The sequence below is a fragment of the Alosa pseudoharengus genome, unplaced genomic scaffold (assembly GCF_046254945.1).
Source record: "Alosa pseudoharengus isolate Yale_2024_CS ecotype anadromous, Long Island Sound unplaced genomic scaffold, YU_APseudo_1.1 YU_APseudo_1.1_scf_9, whole genome shotgun sequence".
NCBI classification, from domain to species: domain Eukaryota; kingdom Metazoa; phylum Chordata; class Actinopteri; order Clupeiformes; family Clupeidae; genus Alosa; species Alosa pseudoharengus.
The window spans coordinates 30,871,839-30,894,518 of NW_027468881.1; the positions used below are offsets into that span (position 1 = coordinate 30,871,839).

Below are 22,680 nucleotides of genomic sequence, written 5' to 3' on the forward strand. Positions count from 1 at the left end.
TGCCGGAAACTCTCTCTCTCTCTCTCTGTGTTCACATATCCAACTGGGCGTTGACCCAACAGATTGGTCCAAAACACAAATTCAAGGTTAGATAGAGGAAGGTGTTTTTTTATTCTGTCACTGAGGTCAGACATGCGTGGATACATCACATGGATACAAACATCTTTCAAAAATATCTTAACATATCCTGATTATTTATTTTTCTTTTCTGCTGTTTTTTTTGTATCTATTTTTATTTTTTAAAGTGCATCATCACTGGCAACTAAAACATGATGGTCAGCAGATTTGATGTCAACTCACTTCCTGACTAGAAAGTGGAGTACTGCTAGCAACGCAGGTCAAAGTTCAGAGTACAAAAGCCCACACTAGAATTGAGGGGCAGGCAGTGGTCATAAACAAAGACAAATGAGAACTATGCAGACCAGGACAGGAAAGTTTCACACATAAAACAGAAGAAAGAAAAAAAAAAACTCAAAAAAATAAATGCTCAGAGAACACCCACAAAAACACACACTCTACATGTCCACACCACCCAAAATAATGGCACACTAAATGCCTTTCCTGTTATTTAATCTGCAAAGCTAATCTGCACTGTCTATGACGAAAGGGATCGGTTTAGGTCTCCTGCCTCATGCTGCCATAATGCTGAAGACCAGAAGGCAGCATGCAATACATCAACTCCTAAATAAAACAAAAGCTTAAAAATAAAGAGTAAAAACACACTGTACACTGGGTTTGTTGTTACACACACACACACCTGACACCAGGCTATAAACTGATATGGATGACTAGGAAAATATGTGGTATTAAACTAAACTGAGCTAAATTAACCAGACATGTAAACACCCCTATTCCAATATGCTAAGTATAACAACTTTAAAGCACAGATATAGAGGTAAAATAAATATACATTCGATGTACAGAAACATGCTTATGATAGTCCAAAACAAAGCACTGATTGCAAGAGTAACTTTTGGTCTTAGGAATATATGCACCAAGATAATGTAACATTTTTTTGTTATTTCTGATAACTGATACTGGCATAACTGGGGAAAATTAAAAATGACACTTCAGAGGTAGACTTCCAGTCAACGTTATAGGAGTAAAATGTACTTTGCGAGTTTGTATTCAACAAGTACTTCCTCCAACTATGACACATCCCCTCAGAAGTTTCTAGAACACACTAAAGAGTGCTAAATCTACCATATAAAACACAAATAAAAAAAAGATTTAGAAAAATAAAGGGCTGCACACTCTTAACTCTTTATAAATACTAGATGCCAAGAGCAGTTTTGGGGGTAAGCGGAGAGGTCTGTCGAAGGGCCTCTCTCTCCTCTTGAAGAGGCTTTCCCATCTCTGCCCTGGTAAATGCACTTTGCTGTCCCCTTGTGGTCAGACTGAGTAGCATTCCAACTGAACACCACTGCAATGATGATGCTTGACCTCTTCCTCTACAAGACAACCTTCCTCTATAACGCAAGCCGGGTTTTCACTTTCATGTCTCCATTTTGGGGTGTGCTGTGTTTGCTTGCTGGATGACATCTGCTCTCATCTATTTCTTCGTCATCATCATCATCGTCGTCGTCATCATCATCGTTATCGGTGCTGGCCCAGCTCGCTTTCAAAGGGGTCAGTTCTGGCGCAGTCACATCTCCATCCTGAAGACAACAGCAGCCAAAGATGCGTCAGACACCACATCATGTAAACGTGCGCAACAGAGCAGAACTAGGGTTTTAGGGCACAGGCGGGTAGCATTATGTTCCCGTTACAACCTTTTTCCCCCCCTGAAAGCTATTTTGTCAAGATCTACCAGCAGCATGTATTCACATAACTCATCTCCACCCAAAACAGTTGCTTTGTATGCATTTTAAGGCTCCTTTCAACTCTCTTGCCTTTACTAGGTCTCTTCCCGACCAAGTAGTTACAGGAACTTCGTTATAGGAACAGTCCACTTCTAAATCAGTTCTACTAACTACTCTCCCCCAAAACCAGTTTAGTATTTGCATCTGTACTGGACAAGTGGCCATAGGAACTGGTAGGAGGTTTTAAATAGGCAGCCATTCGCCTCGCAAAATGCGAGTAAATTAACTAACTAGCCTACATTTCAAAATTATTTGAATGACCTTCACTATCTACTGTCTCCTCAAGCAAATCCTGATGCTGCACACATTTCGCTTTTTTTTGCTGTGGAAAACAGCTGTGATAGAGCAAGCAAGCATGCTGGTTAACAATAGCCTAACGTTAGTCAACAGATCCGTTTGGAAAGTGGATTTATTCCAGAGCTCACTGTTTAATTTTATTGTCACCGAAGTAATAAATAACATTTGGTATTTTACTGGTATTGTTGCCGTGTTATAGAACAGTATGCTAAGTTACAGGTTATGATGAGTGTCTATCATCATAGACACTGTGTCATGTACAGTGCCTATAAAAAGTCTTCAACCCCATGCTAAAGTTGACTAAAAAGAGGAATAATAAAAAAAAAAATCATCTTTTGGAAATGGATCTTAATGCCTTAATTAAAAAAAATGAGGAAAAATCCAACCTTTAAGGACACCAATTTTCTTTGTGAATAAATAATGTATTGTAAATAAATAATAAATAAATGTTCATTACAGGGTGCATAAATATTCATACCCCTATGTTAAATTCAACATACCTAAAAATCGGGATGGTTTTATTTCAGTTACCCTAATAGCTGGTTCAGTGTTTCCCATACATTGGCTTATTTCTGGCGGCACACCACAATATCAACATTGATCACCACAAAATGATTTTCCAGGTTGTACTAAATTGTGCTTAAATCTGGGTAGCATCATAACCACGCTGAGCTAATTGTTAAAAACTGTTGTATTCAAGTTAATTCTGCAAACCAACCACCACAAATGGAATTAAATTCTGTGGGAAACACTGTGGTTTGATTTGAATTGAGAGATGATCTTATGGAAAGTAACCCATGCCAATCGTGAGATATGGTAAAGGGTATGTGATGATGTGGGGTTATTCTAATTCCAAAGGCCAAGGGAACTTTATCAGGATGTATAGTACCCTGGATCCATGAAATAACTGGCCTTTAAAAATAAAAATCTGCCTGCCTCTATAGGAATTCAACATAGGGGTACGCGCCTAAAAAAACGTATGATATTGGTTAGAGCACCTTTAAGCGAATTGAGTGGGTAATATGTCAACGTATCTAATAGAACAACTTGCCATCCAAACTACTGTCAGGTTTATCCCCAGGGAGAAGGAGTCGGTGAACTTAAAGGTTCTCTAAGTCTTGGCGGTTTCTAAGCTAGAACATTTTTTGTCACATACCGCAAACCTCTCCTAACGATCCGCTAGCTGCCTGTCCCCTGAATATACCAATCACCGATGAGGACAGCTTCAGTTGCAAGGGAGGGAGGGGCGAGCTAGCTCTCTGTATTGTTTAAAACGTCAACAGAAGTGACCTTACCCAACCGTGCTTAGAGAACCTTTAAAGGTTGTATCAGCGATATCGGGGATACGTCACTTCTGTTGATGTTCAAACAAAACAGAGAGCTATGAACACAAATACGCAATCCGAGTCAACAACGAAGATTACCCTATGGCCAAACATTATAAAGAAATACACCATAGTGACCCATCATCTTTGAGAATTCAGGGTATTGAAATTATTAAAAAATCAATACGTGGAGGTAGGGATGTAACGATTACGGTATAATGGTAAACCGCGATAAAAATGTTGACGATAAAAATTACCCTTTTCTTTTCAACTATCATGATTATCACAGTTGATTACCGCGGTGTGGAAACCGTGTGTTTAATCCTTCCCAGCTTCATCCGAGCCTGCTTTTGACATACAGTAGGCCTGGTACAATGAAACAAAATTGGTACACTACTGATTCTGTTTGATTCTAATGAGTCTAATTGATGGTTTTAACTACAATTCTGATTAGGCTGCACCTGATTTTAAAAGGCGGAATATTTTCAGCGCAAAATGTGCACTGTATCATGTAGCCACACTGTGTCTTTTTATGTTCGCATTCTCATTAAATCCATTCCACTCACGTTATCAGGAGAATACAGTAGCCTAGTTTTATTTTGAAAGCTTACTTTGGTCTCACTCATTGGATCCAAATAACAGAAATAGTAAACTCCAAGTTATGGTAGGGTAAGTTAAGCTATAAGCACATAGCCAATTAAACATGACCAAGAAAAAAGTGAACGGGACACTTTTTGAAACTATTTCAGCTTGTGTAGGCCTATCAGTGCTTTCTGAACATATTGAACTAGGGCTGCACAATTAATCGAATTTTAATCACGATCACGATTTTGGCTTCCCACGATCAAATTTGCGTGATCGAGCGATATTTCAAATGCGTGCTCTACCCATAGAACCAACCTGGCAACCCATAGAACGCTCCGCTACAAAACAAATCAAGCGCTCCTTAAACCTGTCTGACCATGTGCCTGCATGCAGCCTACCAATGACAGCTGTTCCCTGCACTGCTCAGCCTGATGCACTGTGGACTAGTGACATTATGTTAACTATTAGTAGGCTAGTTAGACTGTTAAAGGAGTTCTGTTCTAATACGGAACTACTGAGGTGTCACTGACTCGGGTAGTAGCTAGGCTGACGCGCTAGATGTTACCTGAAGTTAGTTGCTGTGCTACTCTTTTGACTTACTGTGAATAATAAACAAACGCCTGTAAACGGTCTTCAAGTTGATCCATTTATTCCACATGAGTCCATAACAATAGGTAAGGCAAAGTATTCACCAGTCAACCGGAGTGAGCATGCATAGCGGTCAAAACCATTTGCTCTTCCGGGTCGGACACCTAACCAGCAACACGTTATTCCTACCTATATACATGACAAATTGGTAATGAATATGCGCCACCCAGTGGAACACAAAAACATTGCACTCAAAAAAGACACCATACATTTTGGCTCCTACATAGACTATACAATAAACGACGATCAAAAATCAAATGTGTGGCACAGCAGAAGGCCAAGAGCTTGTCCCTCGAAGCGGATCATCCATTGTTCGAAAATATTTTGGATTTCAGGCAAGTTAAGTTAACCAAAAATATAAGCAAAGCAGGGCTCTCAACTCATACCGTGAAACACATCACATGACGTAAACCACACATGCCTTTTTTATCACGTTAACTTTTAGTCCTTGTTTGCTTCCTCTGATAGCCTATACTGTAATAAGAGTTGAGCTAACGACGGGATCCGTGAATTTTATTCATGTATTTTATAAGCTACATGTGCAACCCAATGCATATGCGTTTCAAGACACAGCCTACTCAAAACTAGTGAACAATAATGAAAATGTAGCCTAGACGTCAGTGTTTTACATATCAACAAATGACTAAACCAGGGGTGTTCAAACTGCGGCCAGCCATGCACTTTAATCCGGCCCGCCGAGCATTTATTAGTTTATCATAGGCCGCTCGCTATTTTTTTCTAGCGATAGACGACGTTGTGGTTAACTTTAGGCTACTGCAAACTGCTTTACACTCTTCTTAGAGAACGTTTACAATGTCAATGTCAAAACAGCCTGTCACATCGAGATACATAGAACCTCCATTGCAGCAGATCTAACTACGTTATGCTAGTCCATTTAATTGGGGACGCATTTGAGCGTGGGAGAGAGGGCGATGGCAACAGTAGTTCCCATTACTGACCATTTATAAACTGTGAGAGGGCACAGCACTAGCCATAGGCTATATTTGAGTGGAGCTGGCAGAGTCTTAAAGTGACAGAGCACCATTTATAAATGAATTAAGAAATACTGTTAATTTTATGCTGTTTAAAAGAAATTAATTTTCTACAACAAAATTATTTTGTCATTTAAATAATACAAAACATTATTATTATTATTATTATTATTATTATTATTATTATTTGTGTGTGGCCCGCTGGCCAATTTTCAAAACCCAATGTGGCCCTTCAGTCAAAAAGTTTGGACACCCCTGGACTAACGATTACAGTAAACTCATGAACACGAAGCAGAGCTAAAGTGGCTAATGGGGAGCGTTGGGAGGATTCCCGGTGGGCGTTTTCCAAAATATTAACAAAGTAGCATGCACAAAACATTTGTTTGGAAGTTGTTTGGAAGTTTGGAAGTCGCAGTCAAATTTATATTTGCAGTAATTCAGGGGAGTAAATGTGAGGGGAAGAATTTGGGTGAGCCAGATAGCAAGTCCAATATGTTTAGGGAAAAAATATTTTTGTCACTAAAATTAATTAATTATTCCATAATTAATCGTGATAAATAATCGTGATCTCAATATTGATCAAAATAATCGTGATTATCATTTTGGTCATAATCGTGCAGCCCTATATTGAACACACTTATACCGTGATAATATCGAAATCCGTGATAATTTTGGTTATATCCCTACGTGGAGGTGACATTTTAAAACAGTTATTGCAACTTGAAACCTTTTGGATATGGAGTTTTAAAGCAATGGACTATCCAGGACTAAATGAGGAGATCGACTATAGACCTTTTCTGTGATTTTGAGCACACCATTCATCTTGAATCAAAACAGAGAGCTAGCTCGCTACTCCCTGCCCCTTCCTCCCGTGCAATTAAAACTCTCCTAAACGCGCATCTCATCGGTTATTGGTTGAAACACTTTATTTTGCCTTTGAAGGGTTGCCAACCCTTGTTGGTAGCAATTGCTTTTGTGTACAGATCTCGGAGCCTAGGCTGCCTACAGAGACACGTTTTTTTGACGGCCTGCATATAGGGCAGGCAGTAGGGCTGGGCGATATGGCTGAAAACTTTTTTCACGATATAAGTATTTCACATCGGTCGATATCGATAATTATTGATTTTTTAAAAATCTATTTCAGATAAGGACCAGAAGGGGGGGAAAAAGTTAAATTGAAACACTTTTAAACACTTTTATTTTAAACTTAACCTTCCTTTAAACTTAACACTCAAATAAGTAATTGTGCACATAAGTCTGAATGAGCAGCACTGGTTGAATCCTGGAAATTGTAAACAAAGCAATTTGCTAGTTTATCATAGTAAGTCTACTGGTTAGACCAGTGGTCCCCAAACTACAGCCCGCAGGCCGGATACCCCCATGTCCGTGGTATATAGCAACCGGCCCGCACGGGAGTACGACATAGTCAAACTATAACCTCCGCAATTTCCCCCATTCATTCTCTATGGCGAGTCTTAACAGTACACATGTAATACTCTTTTTGTCCACTGGTGGTTGTTTTGGCGCTTTTTCGTGTTTGGCGTCAAAAACGGAATGAAATGTAGGCCTATCTGCAAACAATGTAAGAGGCCTATGCTGACTGCATCAGTGCTCAAAGTATTCTAAAAGTTTATCAATTAATTGTTAATAACTAACTAACTTATATTCAAGTCATATTTCTGGGACTTTCTGGGATAATTATTTTTATTTGTTCAAATGTTCATACAATGTTCACAAGTTCAGGTGAGTGAAAGTTAGAATGGTGGTCATTTCAGACCACTTCAGCACTTCATAAAATTCTCATAGTTTGAGAACTTTAAATTTTCAGAGTTCAGAGTTCACACATTTTTAATGAAATATACTTTTGGGACTACCTGCTAATACTTTTGGGAATGCAAAAGTCTTTTTATTAGTATTATTTAATTTGAGTTACATTTTACAATGATATGGCATGATGGCAATATAAACACAGCTAACAATGGTATTAAATTGCAATAGCCTATAGATTAAATGTAATGGAATATTCAACTAAGGTAGACTGCTGTTGTTCACAGCACTAAGCTATTTATGGTTACTGATATACTCTGAGTCTCTGGCCCTCTCTTACAGCCAGGCATAGTAAGCTGGCCCTTGGAAGAAAAAGTTTGGGGACCACTGGGTTAGACTGTTCAGTTTCCCCACGTGTGTTTAAGTTTCAAATGAATACTTTTTCTCCTTGGGACAGGCCCGTTTGAGTCTAGGGCTGAGACAGGATTAATGTAATAAACAGAAGTGTGTGCGTGTGTGTGTGTGTGTGTAGGGCTGAGCCAGGATTAATGTAAAAAACAGGTGTGTGTGTGTGTGTGTGTGTGTGTGTGTGTGTGTGTGTGTGAGATCACGTGTGTGAGTGAGTAGATGGGTGGAGACGTTGCTGCTCCTGTTGTACCTGAGGCTTGGTGAAGTTCATGTCCATGCACCACTGCACAAAGTACTTCTTGGCCGCCTCCAGGCTGCGCTCGTCTGTGCGCTTGCAGTGCACTCGGATCAGCTGCTCCGCAAACTTCTCCGGCAGCAGTTGGGACACCTATCAGGGCCATTGGCACGGCAACACAACAAACAGCTTAACATTCAGAAGAGATGCTTCCTCTTCCATTAGGAAGGATACAGCATGGTTGACAGAACACTTTCAAAAAGCTCTCATGGCATATTTGAAGTAGTCATAGTGGTAAATACTAGGCTGCATTAAATGACAGTTTTTGTTGTTTTACCATGCAAACTGAGAAAATTAAATGCTGTGTACCTGATTCTTGCGGATTTTGATGGCCTTGGTGGGGTCGTTCTTGCAGTAGAACCGGACATTGTTGATCGGGTTCTTGCCCTTCATGCCGTAGTCCATGTGGATGACCTGTAGGAACATCACATTAATGTTATCGATACAAAAGCGGCTATGGAAAGCAGTTGAACAGTCATGGAGATGAGAGGTCAGAAAGTTTGAGAGCTGGCTTACGTTGACAACAAAATCCTCTCCTTGGAACTCCACATCTGTGCCACTGGGTTTGGACCTAGCCACATCTTTAGCCCACTCCAGCAGCTTACCCTGAGAGGAACCAGAGAGACCACACACACACACACAAACACACAAACACACAAACACACACACACAAACACACACACACACACACACAAACACACACACACACACACACACACACTTTTTTCAGTATGTATGTCCTTTCGGTATTCAGCAAATAATGATAACAAAACAAATGTACTGTAAATAAGAAATAATGTAAATAAAAAATGTCAATGTAAACACACATTTACAAATACAGGAATGGAACATGACCATTTTTAAAAATACAAAATGAAAGCTCTGCAGTGGTGAACTGACACCAAGCACACACAGGAAATGGACAGAACTCCCATATTCATATTCAACTTCTGTATTCTCACAATTTTTTTTTTTTAAACTTCTATCCAATTCCTCTTTTTTTGCATCCAGCACCAGATGGTGTGACAGGACAGAAAGTGATGCATGAGACAATCACCACACTGATGATTCATACAAATAAATAAACCACAATAAATTTGCTGAAATAGAGGGGAACCCAATTTAAATTTCAGGCAAGGTGCAAAGTTAGTAACCTGACCCTAGCCAGATGAATTTTGTTCCGCTATAGCTCCGCCTAGCTTCACTCACATCCATCTGGGACCTCTTCCATTGAGAGTGATTTCTGCAACCGACTTTATGGTTCAGCCAATCAGGACGCAGGGCGGGAGTTTCATAGATGTGACAGCGTAGAAGCGACTGTGACACTGTTATTAGCGTCACGGGTTGGCTTCGATGTGAGTGGTTGAAGTAGCACGTCAATAGATGACGGACAAGTGGCTTATTCAATCATATGCAAGCATTTTTTGATTAGGCCCAGCCTTCTGAAGCAACACTTCAATGGATCGGTTCCAGATGGATGAGTGGAGCTAGGCGGAGCGAAATTCATCTGGCTAGGGTCAGGTTACAAAGTTAGAGCACTTTGATGAGCAAAGTATAGTATAGTATATATACTTATTTGATCCCGTGAGGGAAATTTGGTCTCTGCATTTATCCCAATCCGTTAATTAGTGAAACACACATTAACAGCACACAGTGAACACACAATGAGGTGAAGCACACACTAACCCGGAGCAGTGAGCTGCCTGCTACAGCGGTGCTCGGGGAGCAGTGAGGGGTTAGGTGCCTTGCTCAAGGGCACTTCAGCCGTTCCTACTGGTCGGGCCCTAACCACGGCTGCCCCAAGTATTGAGTATTGAGCAGACCCACCAATGTCTGTGCCTAGGAACTTGCTCATTATATCAAATTAGCAAATTGATTTAGCCTAGCTTAAAGGACCTCCTGGATACGCCTGGATTAAGGGGACAATAGGGTGGAGGGAATGTCTCTGATTTCGAACAAAGAATTTTTCAATGGCCAATTGCGGAGAGGGGACAGGATTTGTGAGTATGCACATGTACTGGGTGTTTCATGAAAATACTGCTGACAGCGGACTAACAACCAAAACGATGGCGTTTAGTTTGCCTTTGTAGCCATCTCTGGCTAGCCTTTGCTTAGGCAAATGAGACATAACTTCTGCAGAGCAAATGTTGTTACAAATTTCTTTTTCTTCAAAAATCGACTCTAAACATGCTTCAATTAAGTTTGTATCGGCAGCCATTTCACGCTGGTTTCAGTAGGAACTTTTCCAAATGAACACAACGGAAGTGAGATCAGTGAAAGTAGCTGTTTTCCGGTTGTGAAGGTTTTGGCCCAGAAGTTCGTTCAGCATGATGCGAGCTTCTGGGTACTCAGATTAGGCTGAGATGTGTGTGTGTTTGTCTGAGTGTGACACTGTTAGCAGCTCATCTTAGATAATTACAGGGTAAAGGGAGGAGGACGTATTTGTGTGGTGAAAAGGACACGGTGTGCCTTCCACTCTGAGATATCATGTTAATGGTGTTTGGGTTGGCAAGTGTGTAGGACACTCCTACCTAACATTTGGTAGTTAAGGGTCATTCACACCAAGAACGATAACGATAACCATATAGCCTATACTATAACTATAGCCATAACGATAAAAGCGTTCACACTGAACAACGATAAACAAAGTCTCTCCTTGCGTTAATGAATGTGACTGTTAAAATGTGATGGGTTCTGATTGGCTATTAGCTTTTTATCGTTCTCAAAATCGCTCTGAAACTGATCCCCAACGATATCGTTCTTCATGTTGTTATCATTATAGTTTATGTGTGAACATAGTCATTCATATTAACGAGAACGATATTTGTTTATAGTTATCGTTATCGTTCTTTGTGTGAATGACTCTTTAGGGGTGTTTGTTTCCCCACACTAGCCACAAACATCCGTTCCTCCAATATGCCATCATATGGTCTGCAAGACACGCAGAGGAGGTGACAAGAACTGACACCGTAGAGCTTGACAGGTGACAAACATCCACAGAAGACAAAAGCAGGGCTCGTAGCCATAAACTCGTAGCCATAAGCTCGTAGCCATTTCCCATGACTCCATCAAAACGCATCATCCCTCACATAAGGCATGTAACATAGCCCAAAAGGTATGGACTACCACAGAACATGTGCAACAGTCAACAGAGGACAGTTTGGATTCTGAGACGGTCATCTCTCCCTCTTTCTTAGAAACCCTGTCCTTTAAAGAGAACTCTCTGTTTCTCCATACCAACCACACACTTGGCTCTCTGACCACTAACATGCAAGCCTGATGTGCTGTTCTGGCGTCCGCAAGCTACACAGAGACAGGGCCAGGTGCCCTTCATAGCTTGACTAGTGATCACAGTCCACAACACAAGAATGGGGTTTGTGCCTAGAAAGAAAATAACCCACTAAAAAACAACTCACTCAAAATGTCCCCCCAAAAGAAGCTGTACAAGTCTCACTAAAGTAGCCATCTCAGGGATTCCAATAAAGAAAGCAGGCCAGATTCTACCAAACACATTTCAATGTACCATCTTAAAAACACATCCTAGTAGGCATTTAATATAATTTAGTTAATTATTTAAGTACATTTATTGATATTTAAATTATTGTAAACTTTTACTAACCACTAACTCCAGGGATGAGTGTACATTGTGATCCTGAGTGATCCTGTAGTGTGATCCTTCAATATTAATAATTAACCCTGGCCACGAGCACAGCTCTCTTTCTCTCTCTAGGTGTGTGTTTACCTGGGACACGTCCACGTGATTGGTGGGGTGGGTCTGACCCACACACTTGTACAGCCGTCGGCAGATGATATTCTGAAGGATCTCTCGGGCTCCTGCCAACTCCTCAGTGGACGAATAGAGGATCTGCTCAAAGATGTGGTCTAAAACACACACACACACACACACACACACACACACACACACACACACACACACACACACACACACACACACACACACACACACACACACACACACACACACACACACACACACACACACACACACACACACACACACACACACACACACACACACACACACACACTCTCTTTAGGACAGTGAAGTAAGGGTAAGCTCTATATATCTGTACACATACAAAATGAGGCAGGAGCAAATGACGAATGATGAGAAACTAAAAGTGCAAATGATCAAAGTTCACCAATGAGCAGAATGACAAGCTCCAAAATATTAATTGCAAACAGTCAATGCTCTGTACGACAGAATTTGCAACAAGTCATTACAGGGTTTCTTAGGCAAGCATATTCTACCAACTTTTAGGAATGTATGCTTAGTGAAATGGTAGCCTATAAATAACAATTCAAGATTAGGGTACAAATTGATCTCAAGAAAGACAAACATTTCAAGCAAGCCATTGTCAGGCTTGTTTGGCTGGGGGATGCCATCTTACCTGTGAGTTTAGTGTAGGCATCCATGTCATCTATGGCTGTGGAGAGAGTGAACATCTTCCCTCCTGAGCCCTGGATCTGAATGTAGGGGTCTGCCTTTACCAGAGCCTCTGTAATCCTGGAAAAATGCATCACAATAATACAAAACTTAGAAGACAAGACACAGTATTTCTTAAAACCGCACAGCAATGGTGCTGCAAAAAAGTATATGCAAATATATGTATATGTACTGTATGCAACAATTAGGGCTATTAACTCATTGAATGCCAAGCTGTTGCCGGAAGCTTTGTCCTAGAGTGCCAGCAATCTAGACCATTGTTGATTATTTTTGTACAGCCACAGCATATTCTGTGTTATAGCTATGAACACATACAATGGCTCGTTTGAAAGGTGAGACTTTAAGATCTCAGTGGGTGCAAACCGTGTATTTCTACACGCCTCTGTTCCTGAGAAATCCCAAGCTAAACAGTGGCTAGTTTTCATCAAAATCGCTGTTTTTTTTCTAGAAATGGAGATATAACGTCTTTCATGAAATATGAAGTGTTGCCTGTAAAGTTTCCGGGAAGTGACCTGGCGAGACTGCCACCTAGTGATAGACCCACGAAAATGGCCTGGTTTTGAGCTGACGTGCATGAGTCACTGATTCGACCCAAAGCGGCCACCGAGTTATGATAAAATGTCCAGATTGTGCACTGTTCATGAGCTTTCAATCGTCATATATTTCATTTCCATTCATCACAGAGTTCCCAAAATCACATATAAGGTGTGTTAGACTGTCTAGTTTCATAATTTAAAAAAAAAAGCTAAAAAGCTCAATGCATGGGAAGGAAAAACGTAATATTACGTTTTTGGCACTCAATGAGTTAAATGAATCGCCAACTATTTTTTTTTAAGAAACCACCTCAAAATTCTGCTTGTACATCCTTAAACTTAAATATTATATGGTTTACTTATAGCTCTGTTACAGTTTGAGGACAGATTAATTGAAAATAATTGTTAGTTGCAGTACTATTATTCAAAACTATTTATTATTTAAAAATGTATATATATACTGGCAAACAAGTACATGCAAAACAAATACTGTTTGTTGAGCAAAACTGTTTGGCATTCTAACATTTAGATGAACACACTTAGCAAAACGCCTGTTTCAAAGAGACTTTCTTCCTTAACTGTGATAGAACTGCTGTACCCACAGGCAGTGGTACGGTAACATTGTTTACCCTGATGGCTGACCTTGGTACGGTAACGTGCCATTGTTTACCCTGATGGCTGAAGGCCCTTTATGCACTCACATGGTCTCAACGATGTTGCCAACCTTGTGCTGGTAGGCTCTGCGATGGAGGCAGTTCCGTGTGTGGAACATGTCATACAGGTTCCCCACTTCCTGTGAAAAAATAGACCATAAGTTGCTGATGCAAATGCATTAAGGCATCCAGCCATGGGAACCCTGTTTGGTTGGCAGGGAATGTGTATGCACCTCTGCTTTGCCAGGAACAGGTTTAAGACCTTCAGAACTACACCAGAGACAATACCACACCAAAGCAAATATGAATAGAGGGTTTTATTGACGAGGTCCTGCTGTTTGGACTGGCCTTTTTTAAAAAAAGATTTATGATAAGGAGGAACTGTTCTTGTTAGAATTATGTGGCCAAATGAAGTTCTATGAACAGTAGACTTAGAAATTGGCGCTAACAGGGGCATTTTGCTTCCATACCAAACGTACTTGGTATGTATAACGTATATGGCCCACCAGAGGTCAATAATACAAAGCAAGTTCCATATGCCCAGGTTATGTTTTTGTTAGCTAGCTGGACAAAACGTCACAACTGCAGGCACACAAAGGTTTTGTCACAAAGGTGGCCATTAACTTGTTAAGTCAACCAGGCTCTCCCCAGCTGGTTATGAGCGTGTTCACATAAAAGGGGCCGTGCTGGATGGCAGCAGATGACCAATCGCAAATATGGAAAGGTCTAGAGCAGTGTTTCTCAAACTGTGGTCAGGGGACCACTGGTGGTACGCCAGGAGTTTCCAAGTTTTTTTTTTCTTATAAAGATGACATAATCACTTCAAATTATATCAAAATATATATATAATTCAAAATCCTTAACCACACAATCACTGAAGTTAAATTTAAAAAATTTTTTGTCTTTCATGAAAAAAAAGTAGGCCTATATTCGTTTTATATCAGCCAATAGTGTTTTGAATATATATGTGAATATTGAAACTTGAAGGTATGGCTACTTTATACGTTTTGATCTATCATCTCAAACATAACCTGCTCCAGAACAGGCTAGGAGTTCAGCATAAGATACCACTGTAGTGTTTCTCCGTTAAAAGAGAACCACCCTCGCATCACTGAAAATCCAAGGTGAAACCTGAAGTTACCCTGCTAACCCCCAAATCCTGCTTCATAGTACAGGCAGATTTTATGCAGGGGCTCATCTGATCTGACATCTTGTTACATCCGACTGTGAGCTACTCTGAGAATAGGAAGTGACAACAGGAACCTTTTCTCTTGTGCAAATGTGCTTCGTCCCCTTGACCTCGCACACGCGGGCAAACTTCAGGAAGCGCCGATAGTCAAAGTTGTTCTGGATACCAAGGTGGTAACAGTCCCTAAACACACACACACACGCACAAAGTGTCAATTAATCAGAGCTCCAGAACATCTGATGCATAGAGACATCACCCCCAATGAAGACAGAAAATTATGTATGCCGCAGATAGAGACACTCCATAACAATGTGACTTAGCACAGCTACTGCAAAATGACTTTTCTATCTTCAAAAACACAGATTACTGTAGAAGACAGGGACTGTCTAGTATGCTGACTCACCTCGCAAAGTAGTCCCACTTGTCCACATCGATGCCGTTCCTTTTGTTGGCCACAATCTCATACAGGAAGGACTTCTCCTCAGGCCTGCCTTTGTAGGGCCACTGGGTAAAAACACACGTACCATTTACAAAGCAAACACACACCTTGAGGTTGGGCTTAACTGAACACATGTAGTCTGCATGCAAACAACCACATGTCTACTTAAAGCCCAAATGTTCATACATCAAATAAAGTATGATTTTTTTTTATTTTTAAGGTAGACAGTAACTGATCTCTCCATTTCTGGAAGCGCATCCATGGGGTCGCAATGGTAACTTACAGGGGCCTGGCCTTTGCGAGTCAGGACGGGGCTCTCCGGGGGTCCAGCGATCTGCTCCTTAATGAACACCAGGTCATCGGGGAGGGTCAGGCCATGCTCCCGCATCACTGACTCCAGACCATTCTCCTTCACCAAGTGGTCAAACATCTTTACAGAGGCCATCTCGTGCTGCAGAGGGGGCACACGCACACACATGTTAACACGTACATACATGCATGCATGCATACACACACACACACACAGATATGTGTCCATTTCACACATATAAGTATGTGCATGGGCACACACCAGGATGCCCACTCGTACATGTACACAGATTTTATGGCAGTGTAACATCTCAGCAAATGTGCTTATCTTCCCAGAAGCCATCATAAAACCTCAACTGTTAATCAACTGACCCTTCCCCCCGAGGATTCCTGTGTCAGACGTGCCTGGTACAGGAGGGGTTTCAGTGGGCCTCCTCAGGCTCTCATCCTCCTGAACATTTGTCTCTAAGACTCTGAGATCCAAGCCTCTGGCAGTAATATAGCGCTTACCTTACAATACTCTTTCATTTCAGTCCATTTTGTGAATAATTTACCATCATACCAAATAATTTACCATCATTGAGAAATCAGCTGATTTTAGTAGAATATGGCAGTAGCGCCTTTCATTTCTGAAATCCTGTCATCTGGGTACAATCAATTGCCATCTATGGTCGCCCTGACTTGTGATAATTTTATGACTTATCATAAAAGTAAGTCAATTACATCAACACTGGTGGTGCCTTCTTCAGTTGCAGATATTTTCTTACATTCAAACACAAAAAAGTCCTCAAGCTGCATGTGTTGCAAAAGGCTTCATGTCAGGTGACAACTGCAATAACTTGTTTTCATCTATTCTGAATTAAACCCACTGGCGAGTCACCTCAGATCTGTTTTGCATGTTTTTGAATGTCTGTTTGTATGTCTTTGCATGTTTTATGACGCACACATTATCCCCGTTCTCATACCCTCATAAACACACAGTCTGCCCAAGGCCAGTGGACACCTGTTCCCACCAAGGCCCTTACAGTACTGGGTTATCAGTATGTGTGCCACATACTCAGAGTGAAACCTACAACCTTGGTAAGCTCCATGCCTTCATCTTAAGGGAGACCTTCTTTCATTTACCTTCCACTTGCAATCAGGACGAACTTTGGGGATGAACATTCCATCGTACATGTGTGAGAAAGGCCCATGTCCTGCATACAAAATAAATTAATAAATAATAATAATAATAACATGTTATAAAGTATATTTCTAAACTACATTTGATATATTTTCAAAGTAAATAGTGCACGAGTGTCTGTTGCACTGTCTGACTAGCAGTGAAAGAAAGACTGTATCCTAGCTTCAGGATAGACTTTAGCCTGATCCCCACCCAATCCTGCTCCTTTCTCCGCAGTCAACAAACACAGAGGATCCCTCTTAAAAAAGCCCTCTTATCCAACAAAAGCTGAAGACCTGCAAAGCATCTGTGAGGGGAAGCCTGGTGCTCCGAGTATTTATTGTAGGTGGGGGCACATGTCAGCCTTTCTCTAGCTTTCTCTAAGCTTGTCATACTAACCCAAGTCATGGCACAGGCCTGCGATTTGCACACACAGGATATCCTGCTTGGTTATGAGCAGCTCCGGTTGTCGTTCGTTTAGGGCTTGGACCAGCCGGCCAGCCAGATAGCCAACCCTGTGAGGCGGATACACAATGCCATGTGAACAAGGGAGGGAAATACAGATTTAGGACACTTTTAGTTTAGTATTGCCTTGCCGTATCACACTTAGCTTCTTTAGTACAAAACATGAGTAAGGCTGTTCTGCTCCCAAGGCGACACAGATATGGTTTTAAAGGGTCATTCACCCGAAGAACGATAACGATAACCATAACGATAAAAGCGTCCACACTGAACAACGATAAACAAAGTCTCTCCTTGTGTTAATAAATATGTTGGGCTAAAATTTGATGGGTTCTGATTGGCCATTAGCTTTTTATTGTTCTCAAAAATCACTCTGAAAGTGATCCCCAATGATATCGTTCTTCATGTCGTTATTGTTATAGTTTATGTGTGAACGTCATCATTCATATTAATGAGAACGATATTTGTTTATAGTTATTGTTATCATTATCGTATTGCACACCAGAAGCATTCAGTGAAAACACCTGCACACTCATTAAATGGTCTTTGAGAGGCTCTGAATTTCTCTCCCTCTCTCACACACACACACACACACTGACACACACACCCAACAGAGTGTTCAAAACGGTTGTGGGACGCCCCAGGGAACACTAGGTAGGTCCCACCCAGCTGTTTGATGTAGCGGAGCCGCTGGAACTGAGGTGTGTCGATAATGCACACCAGGAGCGGGTGCATCTCAATGTGACCGTGGATTGGGTCGTTGAAGACCTGTGGGGGACAATACACTACTGTGTTATATGCAACAAATCCGCTAGAGAGAGAAAAACTCAAAGGATTCAGAGATTCAGCTAAGAAAAAGTCTGAGAAACACACTACGCGGCAGTCAAAGAGAAATAGAGTCATAAAAAGGGAGTATATTATTTTAGTCTCTTTGGACTGCGGATGTAATAGCCTACATTACAGATCTCCCTAACATACCTTCATAGGCACGCTTGTGATCTGCCATAGTTTCTGCAGGCTGTGGAGTATCTGTAGGCGTTTCCCCAAGGGTCTAAGAGAGAAATGGACAATTATTCATAAGTCACAAACGTACTCATCCATTCTCTGATTCTCATTCATCTCAAATCAATCCTGTTGTTCGCCTTTGTAAGAAGTAGGAGTGAACTAAACTGGGAGAACCAGTAAAGAGTAATAGAATAGTAATCTGAAAAGGGCATCTGCCTTTCATGCCCCAACAGGAGAACACTCACCCAATGCCAATCTTCTCCAGCTGAGACTCTGTGAGGTAGCGCAGACCCACCCCAGTGATCTGTTGCTCTGCAGTGGAACAATGTGAGTGCATTATGAGAGGGAAATTAATAATCAACTTATGAGGTGGACGAGCAGTTCATCTGGTTTGGCAACACATTATAAGGACAGGAAAAATGGGCTGTCTCATGGCAGCCAAATATGTGTGTGGGAAACAAAACATCAGCTGAAGAAGAGACTCAAGGAGATGCTCCTACAGCTCAGAAGTTTCAGGTTGACATGCATGTGCAGTATTACGTAACAGTCCAAGACTCCAAGTAAATGGATCCCATTTGTGCAGGGTGAGCACTTTCTTTTACTGTCTATGAGTGAGCATCACCACAGGGAGACACGTCTTTCACCGTGTTTGGGTCAGCTAAATCTACTCCGAGTTAGCAATATTGAGATAATGTCAGAAGGGAAGGGAAAGTCACTATCGATGTTCGCTAATGGCTAACGTTAGTTCTTTCATAACGTTACCACAACTAGCCTTGCTCAACAATAACTTACAGAGTAGCCTAACAACGTATATCTGGTAGCTTAAACATTTTTGTAAGGTCTCTCACCGTGGTAAAGTTGGTTTTATATTGGACGTTGGATATTCGACACATTCGAAAAATCGATTTAGCACTGACTACGAGGGTCAAATTTGTGTCAAACCAACTTTAATGTGTTTAAACAAGGCCTGCCTATATTACACAAAGCTTCTTTTGTCCAAAAACCCATGTTTTGATTTTATGATTTTTTTAGGCTGATAAAAGATTTCAATCTATTATGCGGCTTCACCTTTTGACTTACCCATACTAAAACACATCTCCTGAACTCGGCTTACTGCCCTTTCTAGTACATAAAGCTTCTTTTTCCCTAAAACCTTCTCTTTGATTTTATACAATTTTTAATGTTAAATGTTTCAAATCTATTATGCGGCTTGCCCTTTTGACCTACCCATGTCAAAACACATCTGGTGAACTCGGATTACTGCTCTATATAGTACACAAAGCTTCTTTTTCCCAAAAATCCATTCTTTGATTTTATAAATATGTTTTAATGTAAAAAAATGCTTTAAATGCTTTAAATCTATTATGCGGCTTGACCTTTTGACCTAACCATGTCAAAACACATCTGTTGCACTCAGCTAACTGCCCTTCATAGTGCACAATGCTTCTTTTTTCCAGAAACTCACTCTTTGATTTTATATACATTTTTTACTATTCAAAAATGCTATAAATCTATTATGCGGCTTGACCTTTTGACCTACCCATGTCAAAACACATCTGGTGAACTCGGATTACTGCTCTATATAGTACACAAAGCTTCTTTTTCCCAAAAATCCATTCTTTGATTTTATAAATATGTTTTAATGTAAAAAAAATGCTTTAAATGCTTTAAATCTATTATGCGGCTTGACCTTTTGACCTAACCATGTCAAAACACATCTGTTGCACTCAGCTAACTGCCCTTCATAGTGCAAAATGCTTCTTTTTTCCAGAAACTCACTCTTTGATTTTATATACATTTTTTACTATTCAAAAATGCTATAAATCTATTATGCGGCTTGACCTTTTGATCTACCCATGTCAAAACACATCTGGTTAACTCGGATTACTGCTCTATATAGTACACAAAGCTTCTTTTTCCCAAAAATCCATTCTTTGATTTTATAAATATGTTTTAATGTAAAAAAAATGCTTTAAATGCTTTAAATCTATTATGCGGCTTGACCTTTTGACCTAACCATGTCAAAACACATCTGTTGCACTCAGCTAACTGCCCTTCATAGTGCACAATGCTTCTTTTTTCCAGAAACTCACTCTTTGATTTTATATACATTTTTTACTATTCAAAAATGCTATAAATCTATTATGCGGCTTGACCTTTTGACCTACCCATGTCAAAACACATCTGCTGCACTCGACTAACTGGCCTACATAGTACACAAAGCTTCTTTTTTTCAAAAATGCACTCTTTGATTTTATATTATTTTTTTACTATTCAAAAATGCTATAAATCTATTATGTGCCTTCACCTTTTGACCTACCCATGTCAAAACACATCTGCTGCACTCGGCTAACTGCCCTACATAGTACACAAAGCTTCTTTTTTTCAAAAACGCACTCTTTGATTTTATATAATTTTTTTACTATTCAAAAATGCTATAAATCTATTATGTGCCTTCCCCCTTCGACTTACCCATGTCAAAACACATCTGCTGCACTCGGCTAACTGCCCTACATAGTACACAAAGCTTCTTTTCCCCAAAAATCCATTCTTTGATTTTATAAATATTTTTTAATGTAAAAAAAATGCTTTAAATGCTTTAAATCTATTATGCGGCTTGACCTTTTGACCTAACCATGTCAAAACACATCTGTTGCACTCAGCTAACTGCCCTTCATAGTGCACAACGCTTCTTTTTTATAGCATTTTTGAATAGTAAAAAATTAATATAAAATCAAAGAGTGAGTTTTTGGAAAAAATAAGCTTTGTGTACTATAAAGGGCAGTTAGCTGAGTGCAACAGATGTGTTTTAACATGGGTAGGTCTAAAGGGGAAGTCGCATAATAGATTTATAGCATTTTTGAATAGTAAAAAAATAATATAAAATCAAAGAAAGAGTTTTTGAAAAAAATAAGCTTTGTGTACTATGTAGGGCAGTTACCTGAGTGCAGCAGATGTGTTTTGACATGGGTAGGTCAAAAGGTCGATTCGCATAATAGATTTATAGCATTTTTATAAAGTAAAAAATTTATATAAAATCAAAGAGTGAGTTTTTGGAAAAAATAAGCTTTGTGTACTATGAAGGCCAGTTAGCTGAGTGCAACAGATGTGTTTTGACATGGGTAGGTCAAAAGGTCAAGCCGCATAATAGATTTATAGCATTTTTGAATAGTAAAAAATTAATATAAAATCAAAGAGTGAGTTTCTGGAAAAAAGAAGTGTTGTGCACTATGAAGGGCAGTTAGCTGAGTGCAACAGATGTCTTTTGACATGGTTAGGTCAAAAGGTCAAGCCGCATAATAGATTTAAAGCATTTAAAGCATTTTTTTTACATTAAAAAATATTTATAAAATCAAAGAATGGATTTTTGGGAAAAAGAAGCTTTGTGTACTATATAGAGCAGTAATCCGAGTTCACCAGATGTGTTTTGACATGGGTAGGTCAAAAGGGCAAGCCGCATAATAGATTTGAAACATTCAACATTAAAAATTGTATAATATCAAAGAGTAGGTTTTAGGGAAAAATAAGCTTTGTGTACTAGAAAGGGCACTAAGCCGAGTTCAGGAGATGTGTTTTAGTATGGGTAAGTCAAAAGGTGAAGCCGCATAATAGATTGAAATCTTTTATCAGCCTAAAAAATTCATAAAATCAAAACATGGGTTTTTGGACAAAAGAAGCTTTGTGTAATATAGGCAGGCCTTGTTTAAACACATTAAAGTTGGTTTGACACAAATTCGACCCTCGTAGTCAGTGCTAAATAGATTTTTCGAATGTGTCGAATATCCAACGTCCAATATAAAACCAACTTTACCACGGTAGGTCTCTCACCTTTAAATTTGCTCTCCCATTCTTCAAGTCCTTCACGACGAAGATAACTACACGTTGTTTCAATATCCCAGTTTCTGAAATCTACATCCCACTGCGTGAAGCTCCTATCCCGGCGTGGAACCACTGACACCCGCTTCTCTGGGGTTTTGAAATGGTCGGTTGAATTGCGTGGTAAATCCTCTCTGGGACGTTTCCGACTATCCATGATTTAATCGGTTACCACACAGTAGCTCTATACAGATTTCGTGTACGATACACCGATACGTTGTGTCTAAACTGGCAGGCGGTGTTCACTAACACATTCTCTGCTAACACCCTCGTCGGCTGCAGAGACAGGACTAAAGGCAGAGTTGTGCTAGTTGAGCCTTTCGCTTTGCTATCTATTTTTGTCTTTGGCGGCATGAAAACCTCAGAACCGCACTACATTAGCGCCGTCTTGTGTAAAGGAGTAGT

At 40.2% G+C, this 22,680-nt stretch overlaps 1 protein-coding gene across 1 annotated transcript; it reads right to left on the reverse strand.

Annotated features, from left to right (window-relative positions):
* Nucleotides 1-102: 102 nt before the first annotated feature.
* Nucleotides 103-22,589, reverse strand: samhd1 (SAM domain and HD domain 1). The gene is made up of 16 exons (XM_076275854.1): nt 22,228-22,589; nt 18,645-18,711; nt 18,373-18,445; nt 18,002-18,162; nt 17,332-17,447; nt 16,896-16,966; nt 15,745-15,912; nt 15,426-15,526; nt 15,097-15,205; nt 13,882-13,973; nt 12,592-12,707; nt 11,922-12,061; nt 8,696-8,785; nt 8,489-8,593; nt 8,135-8,272; nt 103-1,658 (listed from the first exon to the last, which is right to left on the reverse strand). Exons 1-16 carry the CDS (start codon nt 22,430-22,432, stop codon nt 1,470-1,472), a joined length of 1,941 nt encoding a protein of 646 aa, XP_076131969.1. The 5' UTR covers nt 22,433-22,589; the 3' UTR covers nt 103-1,469.
* Between the last annotated feature and the right edge of the window lie 91 nt (nt 22,590-22,680).

Coding starts and splice junctions, on each gene's coding strand:
- samhd1 (XM_076275854.1), bottom strand. CDS start 22,432: ATGGATAGTCGGAAACGTCCCAGAGAGGATTTACCACGCAATTCAACC. Junction 15,913..16,895: donor GTCCTGATTGCAAGTGGAAG/GTAAATGAAAGA, acceptor CCCCCTCTGCAG/CACGAGATGGCCTCTGTAAA. Junction 13,974..15,096: donor ACATTTGCACAAGAGAAAAG/GTTCCTGTTGTC, acceptor ATTTTTTCACAG/GAAGTGGGGAACCTGTATGA.